The sequence below is a fragment of the Artibeus jamaicensis genome, unplaced genomic scaffold, assembly GCF_021234435.1.
Source record: "Artibeus jamaicensis isolate MK-2021 breed Jamaican fruit bat unplaced genomic scaffold, CSHL_Jam_final contig_252, whole genome shotgun sequence".
NCBI lineage: Eukaryota > Metazoa > Chordata > Mammalia > Chiroptera > Phyllostomidae > Artibeus > Artibeus jamaicensis.
Window position 1 is genome coordinate 1,403,944 of NW_026521538.1, and position 17,985 is coordinate 1,421,928.

The 17,985-nt window shown below is 41.2% G+C and overlaps 1 protein-coding gene across 9 annotated transcripts in view; it reads left to right on the plus strand.

The window, feature by feature from the left end:
* The first annotated feature begins 11,823 nt into the window (after window positions 1–11,823).
* LCOR (ligand dependent nuclear receptor corepressor) overlaps window positions 11,824–17,985 on the plus strand; it is a 150,823-nt gene continuing 144,661 nt past the window's right edge. For 3 of the 9 annotated variants that reach the window (XM_037138919.2, XM_037138924.2, XM_037138925.2), the window contains exon 1: window positions 11,824–11,944. In XM_037138919.2, the coding sequence (XP_036994814.2) occupies window positions 11,848–11,944 (97 nt within the window). In that variant the 5' untranslated portion in view covers window positions 11,824–11,847. Of the gene's footprint in view, window positions 11,945–12,496; window positions 12,653–12,938; window positions 13,013–13,311; window positions 13,376–17,985 lie in introns of those variants that run through there. The other 6 variants (XM_053662475.1, XM_053662474.1, XM_053662476.1 and 3 more) reach the window with 6 other exon arrangements.

Here is a 17,985-nt window from a genome sequence, read left to right on the forward strand (position 1 = left end):
AAATCTTTTTTTAAAAGACAATTACTTTAATTTTTTAATCATTTTTATTAATGTTCAAATACAGTTGTCTCCATTTTCCCACCACCACTTTCCCCTCCCCACCCACTCCCAATATAAATAAAATCCTTTTTTAAAAAAAGAAAGAATTCACAAAGAGAAGAAAGTATAGAGAGTGAAGTTTTTATTTACTTTCCAAGAAAGGAGGGGGGCAGGGTATGGAAAGATTCACCCTCATGGAGGGGTAGGGGCTTTTGAGCCTTTACTGGATTATAACTGGATTTAAAAGGAGGGGTTGCTATTGTGTGGCCCCTGGGCTGTTGGGGGCATTGTAACACGGATTATAGTTTTCTTTTAGCTTCAGCCTAGACTCTGATTTGTTCTCTTTCCTAGGGAGTAACCTTCTAGGGCTTTTTTGTTTGTTTGTTTTTAAAAAAATTTATTATTTTTAGAGAGGGGGAAGGGAGGGAGAAAGAGAGGGAGAGAAATGTCAATGTGAGAGGGAAACATTGATTGGCTGCCTCTTTGCAGGCCCCCAACTGGGGACCTCGCCTGCAACCCAGGCATGTGCCCCGATGGGGAATCAACCCAGCAACCCTTCTGTTTGCAAGACATCCACCCAACCCACTGAGCCACACCAGTCAGGGGTTAGGCTTTTTCATTGCAAAATGGGAGTTTTGTTTTCTGGAGATTAAATTCTTCCCTTAGCAAGGTTTTCAGTTTGACTGTTCAGTCTCCCATCCCAAGCAGCTTCAAAATGTGTCACGTATCTCTTCTCCATCAAAAATAGATGGGGGACTGCAGTGTTAGAAAAATTTTAGCTTCAGGTAATAGCTAATAAGCTCAGTAATCAGTGTATGCACAAAGGATTGTTTCAGGAAAGGTAGGCGTGACCCACCTGGACTCCAGGAGACCACAAGCAGTTCAACCTTTGTGCTCAGGAGTCCTTAAGCAATTATGATAGTATCTGAGCCATTGTACTCCAGCTGCAGATGCCCACCTCCCAGGACACAGATAAGGAACACAAAGACCACTGCCCAGAGCACAGATGAAAGAATGCTGCAGCTTTTATCTGATTCACTTTTTCCCTGAATTCCAAACCCCTTACCCACACTTTTCTTTTCCATATTAAAAGGACCATTTTAAATTGGAATTTAAGGTGGTCTATTAGGGCACAAACCTGCCATCTTAGATTACTGACCATCTGAATAAAGCTCCCATAAAAATTTAGTCCCTGTCTCTGCTTATTGGGTCTGGTAGGTAACAAACACACAGACACTGGCTTGTCCAGTTTCGCTTCCATTAATAGCTCCTGTGGAAGTGTGGAATATCCTGGGGAAGTCATCCCTGTCTCCCCAAGGCTAAACCTGGTCACAGTGGGCAAGGTTCTTTTTGGGAAGTCAGAGGAATGAAGTTAGGAGAATAAATCTTGCTTTGGCCCTGGCTGGTGTGGCTCAGTGGACTGAGTGCCAGCCTGTAAAACTGAAATGTCTGGTTCGGTTCCCTGTCAGGGCACATGCCTGGATTGGGGGCCAGGTCCCCATTTGGGGCGAACAAGAGACAACCAGTAGATGTTTCTCTCCTCCCTTCTCCACTCTCTGAAAAGAAATAATTTAAAATATTTTTAAAAAAATCTCATTTTGAAGCATCAGCATAAAGTTGATGAATATTCTATTGAGATCCTCCCTAAGACCTCCCCTTAACTCCCAGCCTTTAAAACCCTGGGAACCAGCTCCCCGCTCTCCCACTCACCAGCACCTTGCCTTTCCCCGCATGCCGCTCCCGCTGCGTTACCTTTGCTCTTCCTTCTCCTGAGCTCCTAGAGCCTGTCTTTTGCTCCTGTAACTTGTCTCCTGAGACTTATGCAGCCCAGCTGGCTCGCTTCTACTACCTCTGTAACTTTGTGAACAAATTTCTCTTATAATTTGAGTTTTTGGCTCTGAATTCTCTCTTCGCTGAACTTCAAACTTAAGAACCGAGGTTCAACTTTGGCTGTAGCAACTGCTGCCACTTTGCTGCCAACATGACTGGTGACACTGTAACCCCAGTCTACTCATGACACCAGATCAGACAAATCCCAACTGGGGAACATTCTAAAACATGCCTGACTTAGGACTCTTCAAATATTTAAAAGTCATGAAAAGCAAGAAAAGACTATCACAGACTGGAGGAGACAATGACCAATGACTGAACGCTGAAGCAGAAAAAGGACATTAATGGAAAAACTTCTGAAACCTAAATAAAGTCTATAGTTTAGTTAATAGTGTTTCTTTAAAGTTAATTTTTTACTTTTGACAAATGTACCATGATCACATTAACATTAAAGGTGAGCTCAATGAAAGATACTATCTTTGCAACTTTTCTACAAATCTAAACTTATTCTAAAACAAAAAGTTATTTTTTAAAAATTGCACTTATGTACCAGCATTAAACACAAAATGAAGTTGTTTAAAATATCCCACTTATCAAAAACAGAATACTTAGGGAGAGGGAAGGGGATTATAGGGGAAATGGGGAAGGGTTTGCAGGAACAACTACGAAGGACACGTGGACAATAACAAGGGTGGGGTGGAAGCAGGGGAGGGAAGTGGAGAGGGCTGGGGTGGTGGGGAAGGGTGGGGGGAAGGCAGAAAACTGTACTTGAACAACAATAAAAAATGTTAAAAGAAATGAATACTTAAGAATAAGTCTAGTGAAAGATATGTGAAACTCTACATTGAAAACTACTAAATATTACAGCAATCCATTTTTAAAGGCCTAAATAAATAAAAGAATAGATCATGTTCATGTAAAATGATTTGTTTGAAACATCTGACATTGATGAATCCTAATAACTTAGACAGCAAGCTCTAAGGAAATTTCAGAATTCCTAGTCCAACCTTTTTCTTTTGTAGAAGTAGAAAATGAGGACCAGAGAACTGAGCAATTTGTTGAAGGTCATAAAGCAAATTGATTACCAAAGATATCCAATAGATTTCAAAGGTTTAATGATGACTGTGATCCTCAACTTTCTGAAGGGGTGATAGATCAAAGAACTGACCAATAGACTTTTGCAGAATTAATAGTGTCAGACAGCAGGAAAGAACATTTGCACAGCAACATCATCTGTCTGGAACACCAAGAGTTTATTGGCATCATTAACACTGTACATCTAGGAGAGCATCTGTCAAGAAGAATCTGACTGAGAGGATAAAAGCTTTCAAAGAGATGTACAGAGTCATTTTCAAGAAGACTTCTAAGAGGGATTTTTTTCTATGTTAAAGAGGCATCAACTGAATGCAACATGTGGGATTATGTTTCCTTCTTTTTTCACTGAATGTGAGAAAAAGATTGAGATGTCATTCATCATTTTAGTGTATGATTCTCCCTCTCCCGAATATGAGGTGTCACCTGTTCCATGAATAAATGAACTGTTTTTTGTGTTTATGTTGTACTGTATCTGCAGTATTTCAAGTACTCCACAGAGTGTGCCTTGGAATTCGTTACTTCTGCATTTCAATTGATTTGGGAAGAATGGCTTTTGGATCAATAAGACAATGCTTGAAAAGAAATTATAGACCCACGCTGCTGGCAAAATAATGTGCCGTAAGCATATGTAATTATATAAAACATTCAGCGTAACACAGCTTTAGTGACAAATCACAGTGCTTGAACTTTTGAAAAGGCATTTACCTTGATCTGTGAGGTACTACATAAAAAAGAAAAACCAAATTACTTGAATCTCTTGAGTTCACACTCTTCCATCTCCCTGTTGTGTGAATGTAAGACAGAAAACATGGAACAGACTGAAAGTGAACAGAGGGGAGCGGGAGGAGGATAATGGTGGAAAGAAGGGGAAGGGACTAGTCGAAGAACATGTATGGATGACCCACGGACAGGGATAACAGTGTGGGAAGTGACTATGGGAGAGGGGGGTGGGATGGGTGGAGGAGGGCAAAGGGGGAAAAATTGGGACAGCTGTAAAAAAAATAACAATTAAAAAATGATCTAATAAACAGACATTAATTTTTATCAAAAAATAAATTCTATGTGCTTTATTTTCTCCATCTCTAAAATGAGATTAAAAATAGTACCTATCTTAATAAAATTGTTTTAAGTATTAAATAAAATAAGGAAGGTAAATTGCTCAGCTCAGGACTCAGCTTAAAGTCCTCACTCAATAAATTGTAACTCTTATCATTATCCCACAGATTCATGTTACTCTGATTTTTTCTGAAACTAATAGGTACTTAAGCTGTCTGCATTTTTTTACAATAATAATTTCTTTACTATCTACAAGGAACATAATATTTACCCACAATGATGAAACTACTCATTTTGATAGTCTAGTATCATAACATATTTAATACTCCTAGAAGTCACTATTGGAAGGCCATTGCATAAGGAATGAGAAGATGTGAATTCTATGCCCAGCTCTATCTGTTCTGCTTCCATCCTTGAAGTTGATCTAAATCTGCAGCTATTCTGCACTTGCATCCTCAGACTCTTGGAAATGATTTGGCCTTAGAGTCTTATGTATCACTTCCACTCATGATTAGTGCATTGACCAGAACCAGCCATCCAGGTGTTTGTGTAGCTGGCACATATTAGGCTCTGAATAACCAATCTTTTACGATGAAAGAAAAACAAGTCAGAGCGGTTGCTCAGTCATTTTTGTTAGATGGGAAAATTATCCAATATAAACTTTGAAATGCCCATTTTGCTAAAGCTCATCAAGGACATGTAAGTACTTTCTGTGATTTTACCAAACTTTCTTTAACTTAGTTAAACTTTTCCTGAGGACTTCCTTTGGTTTTAAATACTTTCATTTTTCCCTAACTCAGATGCATGTTATACCTTTTCGGGCTTCAAAATGGAAACACATTCTCCATGGAAACAACCTTCATTTGCTACCTAGTTATAAATAACTCCTTTCTAGTCCTCAGAAAGGTGATTTTTCCCCTTACAATCACCTAACAAAGATAATGGTGAATTGTTTGTTTTTCCCTAAAAACCAGATGAACAAAATACCATGTGTTCAGGCAAATATAGATTAGCACAAAATATGATCCAGAGGGCTTAGAGAGAAATACTTTTAAGAAATCAAAAACAATGCTGAAGATCTTTAAATTTTATCCCTATGTATTCTTGAAACTGCTAGTATTTTAATTTGTCCATTCATTCCATGGCAATTTGGGGATTTATTTATTTATTTATGCATGCATGCTTTGGCAAAATATCTCAAAAACTTAAAATTCTACTTGATAGCATACACACATCACTCATGCCCACATCTGATGGACAGGATGGAACAGGATTAACTGGCAGAGCAGATTTTCTTGTAACTTCCCTCTCATATGAATTCAGACCTTACTGTTTTGGTATAGAGCTGACCAAGAGCTGACCAAGACTTCATGGGCAGTACCTGCATCTCTGTACCCAAAGGCTTTCTCTGACTCAGAGCCTGCTCTGCTTATAAACAGAGTGGGCCGAGGTCTGGAAAGTTGTTTTTGTTTTTGTTTTTTTCCCCAAAGTTTGGGAGATGAATTCTTTCCCTGGACTCAACTAATGACTGAGAGGACCCAGCTCCCCCTTTCAGATGGATTAATCTGAGGCAGTGTTCTAGATTTCCCCAGAGATTAACTCCAGTTGCCCACAGTAGTAATTTGCTTAATAATGTACCCTTAATTATCTTCCTTCTTTTCTGTCTCACTTCCCCACTCTCTACTGATATTTCTTGGAATCATCTTCCAAAGAGACTGCTCCAACTTAAATTCTTGTTTCAGAGGCTAAGACTCTGGGTCAAAGGATGCATACAGACCTGTACGGCCAGTCTGCTCTCAGGGTAGCCGCCATCATTCACAGTCTCACTTAGGCTTCCTTCTTTTCAACAGCCTTGCCAATTGGGGGATTCATCTCGCAGTTTTATTTTGTGTTTCTCTGATTGCTGGTGAAATTGAGCAATTCTTCATAGGCTTGTGGGCTATATGGTTCTCTCACCTTTTGATTTCCTGATTATGCTTTTTTCTATTTTTTAAATTGGGTTACCCATAGTTTTCTTGATTTGAAATATATCCCTATATAGATGAGATATTAATTCCTTATTCATTTTAGATGTTGCAAATATCTTTTCCCAGTCTGTTAGGTATCTGTTAAAAGATACAAAATGAGCCTAAAAGTTTAATTGTACCAAAAAGGAGGGAAACACTTATAGAATGATGAAAACATGCCAACAGGACAAAGAAGTCAGCTTGAAGGGGACCCCACTGGCCAAATCTCAGATAATTTGAACATGAAAAGAAATAACTACAGCAATACAACCCATTGAATGAAGCAGAAGTCCATGAGTTCATACTGAAACAAACAGGTGAAGAAATAAATAAAAGGGGAGGAGAAAAAAAATGTTCCTTACATTAGGATGTTAACTATTACGTACAGAAGAAAATGATAGCGTAAGAAAACACACTACTTGACCACCATTGTTAGGATGAGTGTTGGGGGAGGAGTCATTTATGGATGTTAGGCTGCTGGGTAAAGGGAGGGGCTGGATACTAGCATAATCTCAGAACACCTCCCTACAAGATATTTATCAAGTACAAGGAAAACGATGGTGATTTTACTGGGGAGTAAACCACTTGACCAAATGAGCAAAGTTTTTGTCACCATGGTATGAAGAGTTGAAACTAGGAGACCCCAACGAGATGCACCCAGAAGAGCCCAGCTTCACTTTTGTGGTTTTCCTGTCAGAATGCATGGCCTGAGTCTAGTCATGAGGAACACTGCACGGACCCAAGTAGGGTCGTCCTACAGAATAAAAGGTCTGTTCTTCTGGGGGGGGGGGGGCTGACATGGGAGTAAAGGACAGAAAGCTGTACTTGAACAACAATTAAAATAAAAAAAGTTTTTAAAAAAGCTCTGTTCTTTTAAAAACTGTCAATGTCAAAAAACAAAAACAAAAACAAAAAGAAAACAAGAAAGGAGTGAGGAACTATTCCAAACTCAAGGAAACTAATACATAATAATTAAATTCAATTAATTCCTGTGTAAGATTTTGGGCCAGAAAAGGAAAAGATATTGTTGGGACAGGTAGTGAAATTTTAATGGGGGTCTGTTTTGTATAGATGTTGGTTTCCTGACATGGAGAGCTGTATCGTGGCTGTGAAGGAGAATACCTTTGTTCTGTGGACACACACACTGAATAAACTTAGTGGTCTGTAGCCTCCTAACACATTGTTCATAAAAAGACTCAACAACCAAAAAAAAAAAAAACTGTACATAAATACATACAGAGAGAGAGTGAAAGCAGATGCGGTGAAATTTTAACAACTGGGGAATGAATGAAGGGAATATGGGAATTCTTACAACTTTTCTGTAATTTGAAGTTATTTAAAAATAGAGACAATACACATTCATATTTTTAAAAACCATGAAAAAGCATGTTCACACAAAACCTCATATACAAATATTAAAAAGCAGCATTATTTATAATAGCCAAAGAGTACAAACAATAAATATCCATCAACTGGAATATATAAATACAATTTTATACATCCATATGATGAGGTATTATCCAGCAATTAAAAAGCAAGCATTGACACATGCTACAATAGAGATAAAACTTGAAAACACTGTATAGGAGCAGGGTATTTTCAAAGTCACCAGTCACAAAAGACCACAAATTGTACAATTTCACTTATATAAAATGTCCCGAATGAAGAAATTCATGCAGACAGAAAGTAGATCAGTTGTTTTTAGGGGTTGAAGAGATGGGGGATGATTACTGATGAACACGGAGTTTCTTTCTGGCTGATTGATAAAAATGTTCTCTAAGTTATTGTGGGAACAGTTGCACAACTCTGTGAATACACTAGAAACCACTAAGTGCATTCACACTTTAATGGGTGAATTTCACACTTTAATGGGTGAATTTCATAGTATCTGAAATATCTCATTAAACTTTAAAATAAAAATAAATTTCACAGACAACGTAAAGTAAAGCTATGAAGGTTTCTAAGCCAGTGGCACACCAGCAGATAAACGGCAGGAAAGGAATTCTAAAGTCTTTCACTAAAGCATGAAGGGCCGCTACCTGAGTAGTTCCACCAAGTGACAAGGCTTCCTTTCTGTTTGCCTAGGTCTTGTCCCTAACTCTATGTCCCATTTCCCCTAGAAGTATAGTAGGCAAACTAGGGTGAAGGTTAAAGATCTGGGTCTGCTTCCAAATTGGCTGGGTTTGAATGCAAATCTATTATAACCCAAGTGACCTTGGGTAAATTATTTAACCTCTTCATGAGCTGTTATACAATGGGGATAATTGAGTGAATTGTGAGGAATGAATTACTTAATTTATGAAAAGTGCTCTGAAAAGTATCTGTCACTTATTGGTCTTCATTAGAAGTTGGTTGTATTTTTTAAAGACTTTATTAATTTTTAGAGAGAGGGGGAGGGAGGGAGAGAGAAAGGGAGAGAAACATTGGCGTGAGTGAGAAATAGCGATTGGTTGCCTCTTGAGAGAGAAACATCGAGTGGTTGCCTCTTGCATGCCTCAGCAGGGAACAGAAGCCATAACCCAGGCATGTGCCCTAACCAGGAATCAAACCAGTGACCCATTGCTTTGTAGGACAACGCCCAACCGAGCCACCCTGGTCAGGGATGGTTATGTTTTTAAAAAAGTTTTACATCAGCAGGCTTTTTCCTTCTTAGAATGCCCCAATCCACTTCATCCTCCTATTTATCTGTGGTCATTTTCCTATTAGATGCTACCTCAAACTAATCAGACACAAGGAGAATGTAATACTGGCCAACCCTATGGTTCACAGATAAGAGTCTACCTCGACCTCCAATAGTCCTTTTCTGTGTTCCATCTCTCCTTATCATTTGCCCATTGTGAGGACAGTGGCACATGACTCAAACAATGTTTTCACAGGCCATGTTCATTGCTGTCATCCCTTCAGGCTGTCACGGATTTACTACAGCCTGCATAAGCATCTTGGCTTCCTGCAGACTGGCCAAGAAGGAGAGGTTAGGTGGGCCTAATTACAAGGACTGACACTCATCTCATTCTAGCGATGTGCCAGCCCCTGTGCACGACTGGTTCATTTCATCTTCAATTTGAGCCCTCAGAGCCTAGGACACTGCCTGACATACTATAGAAGCTTAAAATGTTTGTCACACTGCTCAGCTGTGCGATGGAACATCACTTCTCACATGGAAGCAAATGGACCCTCTTCATGCAGAGTCCTGTTTCTACTTGCAGGACAACTCTGAGTTTGAGAGTCAGTTAATTCTGGTCCTGCCATTTGGTAGCTTTGTGATCTTGGAAAAAGGCACATAACCTCTCTGAATTTTGAATCTTCAATCTGGAAAATGGAAAATGTAGGTAAAAATAACACTCTGGCATCCTTATTTAGATGCAATGAAATAAAGTTGCAATGCTGAATAGATGAGGTATAGTAAATATTCAATAGCTGATAATTATCATTATTGCCCCCTAATCCTTTCTTCCATATAGACCTTTTTAAGAGGTCGACTATATGTTTATTCCCAACTTAAAATAAGTAAAGCAGTAATTGCAATTCAAAGTGGAGTAGTGGAAATGGCAATGAATTGGGAATTGGAAACGTGTCTCTGGCTTTTGTTGTGCTACCTCTACGAGCAGCTCCATAACCTTGGTCAAGTCACTTTGAGAAAATCCATACCTCAAATTAGAGAATCCATACCTCATATCAGAGTTGATCTCTGAGGTCTCTAAGATTCTCTTAATCTCTGTGAGACTAAGAGATTGTGTTGAGGAAGTATTATCGTTGGTTTGATTATTTTTACACAAAATACATGGGGTCATTGGAAAATACATTCATTATTAAAATTAACTCATTTCATAGTTAGGTGTTGTTTCGAACTTCGTGAAGCACTTCCAAAAATCATAGAAACTTGGTTAAAATCTACAAAAGACTCAAGTCTACCACCTAGCGGTGAAGAGGGGAAGGTTCAGGTTGATGATGTCCTGCTATTACGTGTGCAGGATGGCAGTCCACAGCAATCTTTTAACTCATATTTGTCCTCTCCCCTCACTGCTCAGGATAGTTTTATGTACATAGAAATTCAATTTCTTATGACTTAATAGCTTGTGCATTCGACAGTACTCCTAAGCAAATGAAATATCATGGACTTTCGAGAATTGTGGAAAATTACTGGTTTTTAAGATTTGGGGAGCAGAAGGTGCTTTTCTATACATACAATCTCAGACCACCCCTATCAAAGAGGCCCACTCAGTCAATCTCTCTTTTATTTGTTTTAGATTGTTTAAAAATATGTTTATTTGTTTTAGAGAGAGAAGAAAGGAGGGAGGAAGGAGGGAAGGGAGGGAAAGGGAAGGGGGAAGAGAGAGAAACTTCAATGGGTTATCACCCTACCATCCATACAGGACTGACCTAGGAGTGAACCTGCCACCTAGGTACCTGCCCTCTGAGCAAGAAGCAAACCCCCAGCCTTTTGACGTACAGGATGATGCTCCAACCAACCCAGCCACAAGAGCAAGTGATGAGTCCATCTCTTTATGAACAGACACACCATTCCACAAGTGCGTGGTGCAGAGAACCAAGACCACTACCTTGGAAAAGACAAAAATCAGTACACCAAAGGGATTCCTAATGCCAAATTCTTACCTAATGAATTTGTTTTTACCTACTACAGTGTCTTCAAATTTAAATTTACATATGTAAAAACAGGAATACGCTGTCCTTAATCTTAAACCCCAAAGGTGGGGAAAGAGGCTAGCATCCCAGGGTACTGGGCCTATTTGGTTAAGAGGCCGCCCGTGGGGGAAGGGCGCGCGCGCGCCCCACCCACTCACCCCACCCCCTTTCTTCTTTCCCCTTTCGTTTTTTCTTCTCTCTTTTCACTTTCAAGTAATATTCAAGTAATTAAGAGCAGCATGTTTGAATGGAACGGGTAGTCTGTATGCAGGGTGATTGAATTATTCTAGGTTTCCACCCGATAACCCCCTTAAAAAATACTTCTCTTCCAGTCTTTCCTGAAATACGGAATTAGCTATTTCCAGTACTCGGCTTTAAGTACTGTTAATTAAGCCTTCTTTTGGAATATCTTTCTCACTTTAGCACAATTTTCTTAAACCCCCTTCCACACAACACAGAAGAGGTTCTGAATCTGTCAACTTCAGAATTTCACCTATGATCAGTCTTGCTAGCAGAAACCTATTTTTTTGTTTATGTAAATTAAGATTTGGTTACAACTTTAACTGGATTCACGAATGTTGTCTAACCCTTCCAACGACTTAAGAAAATCTATCCGTTCACCTTTTAAAACTTTAGGGCTTCGTGCCTCCACGGGCATCGGGCTTAATTCTGCTTCTTAAACAGACTACTGGGAGGAGCAGTTTCGGAGTTCAGAGGATCGGTTTCCACGGAACTTTCAACAGTTGGTGCCTGGCGATAGGCAGGTTGGAAGTGACAAATGGGACTGGTTTAAGAAACAAAAAGTCTCGGTAAGGGAAAGGAAGGGGCAGCCGTGGCCCTGGGGGACAGGACGACGGCGGCAGCGCGGAGTCAGAGGGGCTGAGCTGCGGACGTGGGAAGGCACTTTCCTGGGCGCCCAGAAGAAGCGGCAGCCACGGCCAAGGATTGGGGGACCGCAGTCTGGCCGGCTGCCGAGGCGCTGTGAGTGGGGAGAATATGCACCCCAGTGACCCCCCGGGCCACGACCTGGCCACCCGGAGGTGAGAGAGATCTTGCCCCCGCGTCGCCCCCGGCGGGAGGTGCGACGCCCAGGCCACGGGTGCGTGCGCGGCCCCGGGCGACGCGTCTGGGCGTGCGCGGGGCCGCGGCGGAGGCAGGGCCGGGAGGGCGGCAGAAGATGGCGAGGGTGTGTAGGCGGCAGCAATGCTCCGCTGAGAGACGCGGCTTTCGGCAAGAACTGGACTCGTGGCGCCACAAGCTCATTCACTGTGTAGGTGAGATCCTCTCCCGGCCGCCTCAGGCCATCGGGCCGCTCAGCCGCCGGCCGCCCTGGACGTGGGGAGGGAGCCGGGGCAGAGGCAATTGCTGCTCTGGCCCGCCCGCCCTCTTTGGCTCGGGCGTCCCCCTCCCCCACCCCCCGGAGTGCGGGCGCGCGCGACCTCCGGGCAGGCTCTCGGGCTCGAGCCTGAGCGCGCGCACCATCGGCCCCTCCCCTCCGCGCACCCTTCCCGGGGCGGGCTTTCGGGCGGGAGAGCCTGTCTCCCCAACCTTTTCGCCTCCTCTCCTGAGGCTGCTGGGCGCCGCCGCCCGCTTATTGTGGAGACTCGCCCGGCAGTGCTGCCACTTGACGGGTGGGCGCTGCCACGGGTCCCGCAGAGCCCAGCGCGGGGCCAGGCATGTTGGGCAGCCGCTCGGTCCCATCCTCCGCTCTCTTGGGCGCCTTCCCCATTCCGCGTCGCCCTTCCCCCACGCGCGGCAGCGGCGCGCGCCCCCGGTCCCACGTGCACGCGCGGCGGGCTGGCGGGCACTCGGGCGCGTGCGAGGCGTGAGGTGGAGATGGGGGCGGAGGGAGCCGGAGCTGTCACAGGCCTGGGGTCCGCCTGACCGAGCCAAGTGGGGTGTCATGGCCGCGGGGGGCAGCGGCTGCATTTCCTCAGCGGGCGGCGGTGGTGGCGGCGGGGGAGTTAATCCTCGACGTTCGGGTCGGTGTGTGTATTTGTGTTTGGTGTGTGCTAGGCGGGGAGGAAGAGGGGTGGGACCGGGTCCGACCGAGAAGACTAGTCGCTCTTTTCGCCTCCCGGGGGATTTGCCGGAGCCGCCGCCTCGCCGAGAGCCTCGTTCTCCCCTTGTCTCCCAGATCTTAGACCGCCCCGGGTTGGCTTTTTCCCCGCGGGCAAGAGGGAGTGTGGACCGGGGCGCCCCGGGAGGGGCCGGGCGGCCGAGCTGCGCCTCTCACACTGTGTGTTTTGTCTGTTTTTCTCTCCCAAGGTCCCGTTTCCCTCTGTGCGGCGGCCGGCGGGACCATAAGGGCTTAACTCATATATTTAACCCCCCTCCAAAAAGTAAGTGGCCCGTGTGGTGTCTCCGCTCCGCCCGCCGCTCCCTAGTCCCAGTGCATCCTTGTGTCTGACTCTCCTGTCCTTCAGTATTGTTATTTCCCCGTCTTTGCTTCCGTGCGGCTCATGTGTGGGGAAATCCTCTCTCGTCGTCCTTCGTCCCCCACGCCCAGTCCTCGGGGAGGCCCAGAATTCCAGCCCCGACCCCACCCGTGGGGAGTACTCTTAGGAACCAGGTCTTCCCCGACAGAATCCAGGAGATTCTATCCGTTCGCTTGGGCCCCTCATCCCCTCCTTCCCGACAGGGTTTCGTTGGAGGAATTATGCAAATCCTGCTTTCTGGTGTCCATTCAGCGGCAATTTCATGCGGTGAGAAGTTCTCTTTGTTGTGCGAGGGGGAGAACAGACACTGATTTAATAGACATATCTGTTGGGGGGAAGGGTGAGGGGGTGTTGGAGAGGCTCAGTTTGGAAGAATTACAGCACTTGGTTCGCTCAGTGTCTTTGTGTTTGAGCTTTCTGGCTTGACAGGAGGGTATGCCCTTTACAATGTCCCACAAGGGATGATTTCTATAATGGGTTATAAAGCAAAACTGAAACTTTAAACAAGTCAAAAATAGGGTAACCTTTACTTAGAGGATATAAGCCTTTCCATCTCTGCAGTTCCATTACGAAAACGTATGTGAATTTTGTTGAAGATTTGGACTGTATAACATGAAAATTAATACATAAGCAACAATGCTCTGAGGTATCTGGTATCACTTTGGTTGTCCAAAGGTTAAAAGTACATTTCAGAACATATGCTTGTGTAAATACTAAAGGCATGAATCAGGTTTTTGTTATAATAATTCATCTGGTGGGTATACTTTAAAATTTCCCTCCTGCCAATCCAAGCCCAGCTCTGCCCCAGGAATCAGCCTTTGGTTTATCAGTTATCATTTACTCTGCTCTGTCTCCGCTTGTTTTATTCTTTCTAACCTGTCATAAGCTTGCAGAAATGTTACATCTGCCTAAGCACTTTCCGAATTATGTATTATTTGTAACCATCATATAAGAGAGCTTATAAAAGGCATTTACAAGGTTTTGAGAAGGAATGAGATTAATGAGTTTTCAGAATTGTAAGTTAATACAAAATTCTAAAATTATTTTGAAGAATTTTTAGTTTTTGTATTTGCTTCACTTTTTAGTGATTGGGTTCTTTTAGTAGGGATTTTTTATTTTTAACTGATTTTGAAATTAATGACCATTATCCTGTACATTTCTTAAGTTACTGTTGCTTTTCCTTTTGATGGTTTTAATGAGTTGTTTATCTTATTTTAATTGTTTGCTTTGAATCCCAGCCTTCTGCCTCAGGCCCCCTTTTTATCAGTAATTGCTAGTGTTAGTGGTTAGTTTACTGCTGCTTGACAAGGGTTTTTAAAAAGTGACTGATAAATCCTTCTGTAAATATCTGAATTCAATGTCAAATTTTAGAATATTTTTGAAGGAGGATATTAATCTGGTGATCAGTTTTTTTAAAGCATACTTTTAACTTCAAATGTCCATTTTCAAGGTTGTAAAGTTCAGGAGATATTAAGAGTCCAGAGTGCAGAGCAGTATTTTAATCTGAACAGTGTTATATAGTTGATAGTGTACCAACTAAAATCATTTGGGTCTCATATATTCTCTTTACTATACAGGGTGTGGCAAAAGTAGGTTTACAGTTGTATGTGAAAGCATTTGTTGTTACTTATTATATTATTTTCATATGAAAACATTTATTCTTATATTATTATTTTCCACATGAGCAACTGTAAACCTATTTTTGCCCTACCCTGTATATAATTTAAGAGGACAGTTACGAGAAAATCAACTGTATTGGTAGCTGTCTGTGTTTAAAAGGGCTGGCAGTGATCCTTACAGTTCAAAAGACAACTGTGTGTATTGTTTGTCACTAACAGATGATGTAATAATTTCTCTTTTATTTTAATGGGATTCATTTTGAACAGTTAATCTTCTGTTTGATTCTGTTGACTGATTATGTTAACATTTTGGGGTCATTTGGTTTCTATTTTTATCTTACAGCAGTTGTAGGATTAAAAATGAATTCTCGTTTCCGAAATTTAACTCTCCCTTCTATTTTTTTTAAGGGGGAGGAGGACAGGTTTGGACTGTGGAGGTGAAGGTGTTGGTGTTTCCATTATTAGGTTTTATTTGAATTGGAGTTGGGAGCAGGTTCAGACAGTGATTACAGTCAAGATGAATATTTGGTCTCCAGGTGATTATTGAGGCATCCTCTGGAACAAGGATGATCAGTTGAGATTCAGGCTCTCTATGCTGTCTGGTGTGATGTAACCTATTGCTTGGTTGCTCCTCATTCTTGCTGTATTCTCAAGAAGCTCTTCTCAATTAGGGAAAAGTAATTTCAGCTTAGCTCTAGCTTAGCTGAAGGATAGCAGGATGAATCTCTTTGACTTACACAGTTATTTTTTCAAATTGGTCTAATTCCCTTTGATGTGCTTATAGCTGGAGCAGTTCTAGGAAGCATCTGAATAGTGCCGCCCCCTCCCCCTTTTTAGTCTTATGGGACTACACAGGATGACCTGAATTTTTTTTACAAAGTGAGAATTAAGTGTTCAGTGTCCATGGGGATTTGCCATTTCTGAGTACTTGCCTAATCACTTAGTTGGGCAAGTGATTGTTTAGTAGTGTTATTTTTAGGAAGGAAAGACAGTTAAGTAAGTACTTCAGTTAAGTATTTATTAAGCATCTGCTTTTTACCAGTTACTGTGGGCAAGCAGAGATATTGGGGAAGTTGTTCTAATAACCTTCAGGAACTTTTTAGTCCTTAGAGAAAATATAGTGTATTCAGTTGTAGTACGGGACAAAAATGCACCTTACCATGGTACAAGCAAATGCTAGGGGTGTTTAGAAATGAAAGAAATGTCTTCTGATAATGAAGGAAGGCTTCAAGCAGAATGTGGCACGTTTTTGCTTCATTCGATGAATATGGAAGAGGTATTCCTGTCATGAAAAACAAATAAACAGAAGTGGAAAAGGACAAGAATGTCTATTTAAACTACAATCCATGATTCATGTAGGGGACATATATAGGGAATATGTTTGCAAAAGTAGGCTGTAGGATTTTCTAATGCAAGTTAAAAAATGGAGTGTCTTTGGTTAGGCAATTTGCAGTTTGCAGTACATCTTGCTCCTTAGCTCAGAGAAGGAATGTTTCCTTTATTTAAGGATTCTATTGTGGAAGTCTATAGCAGTGACATGGGTTGTTTTTTAAAAACGCTTTTACAGGGACAATATTGTCATCCACAAGAGTGTCTCTTCTAAGTAAGCTCATTTGGAGACTGTACATTATTCCATTGTACAAAACCTATTTTTGGGATTTCCTAAAATCAGTTACATATTAATTCTTTGAATATCCTTAGTATTAACACATTTCCATCCTTAGAGGTTGGATTTGGTATTTAGAAACAGTTGAAAAGTATTTTCTGTGACAAATAAAGGTATATATAAAATAATGAGATTGGTTTTCTTTCCTGGTTTGCCAACTGGTCCTAAAAGTCCAGTAAATGGGGCTTGATTTGTTTTGATGTGTCTCTGAACTTCTCTATTGGCTCTTATTTATATCTCCTTACCTGCCATATGGAGTCTGGATATTGGGTAGATATGAATGTTATTTTTTTGTAGTTTCCAGTTAAAACCTTATGATCACTGCTTTCCAAATTATCTTGTACTCTTCTTACTTGCAAATATTTTTAAGCTACTCCTACACTTTCCCATTGTTTTGGGGATAATTCAATTGTGAACTATTAGCTCATTTTATTTACTATCTGTTGTATGTAGGAAGTATCCATATACAGTGATCCAAACCCTGAATATTTTTAAAATTATGATAAAATTTACAAACCATAAATTTCACCCTTTTAAAGTATACAGTGCAGTGGTTTTAAATTTATTCACAAGGTTGTGCAAACCTCACTCTCTAATTCCAGAACACTTTCAATTACTCCCCAAAACAACCCATATCCATTAATAGTCATTTTCTATTCCTCTTATGACCCAGCTTTTGGCAGCCCCTAATCTTTCTGTTCCTATGGATTTGTCTATTTTGGATGTTTCATATAAATATAATCATACAGTATGTGGCCCTTTGTGTCTGGCTTCTTGGCTTGTTTTGTGGACATTGGTTTTCACTTTTCTTGAAAGTGAAACACACACCCAGGGTGTGTGCCTGGGAGTGCAATTGCTGGATTATATAATAACTGTGTTTTAACTTTTTGAGGAACTGCCAAACTTTTCCAAAGTGGCTGCAGTAATTTACATTCTGACCGGCAATGCGACTCAGTTTCCCTACACTCTTACTACTTGTTAATTGCCAGTCTTTTTTATTATAGCTACCCAAGTAGATAGGTATGATATCTCACTATGATTTTGATTTGCATGTATTGAAAGGTGACATTGATCACCTTTTCATATGTTTGTTGAGCATTCATACATCTTTTATTTTTTATTTTTACCATTTGTATATCTTGAGAGAAATGTCTGTTCAGATCCCTAGCCCATTTTTAAATTGATTTAGTTGTCTTTTTATTGTTGAGTTTCAGGGTTTATTCTTGTTTTCTTTTTTTAGGTTTTTTATATTACACCCATGTCACTACATATGTGATTTGCATGTTTTTTCTCATCATGCCCTCAATTTGAGAATAATTACAAATCAGAAGATAAACTGCAGGATATAGTCAGACTTCACTTAAGTCGATAAAGTTTTTCAACTTTAAGTGAAGCGATGTATAATGACACCAGTTTTACCATAGGCTAATTGATATAAACAAGAGTTAAGTTCCTGTGGCATCTCATCAACATCCTAATGAAATGATGTTGAATGAAACATTATTCAAGGACCTGCTGTATCTTGTGAAGGGAATAATGAATATAGTAATGAAGTGATTGGAATGAAGTAGAATTTCTCAGGAAAGGCTTTC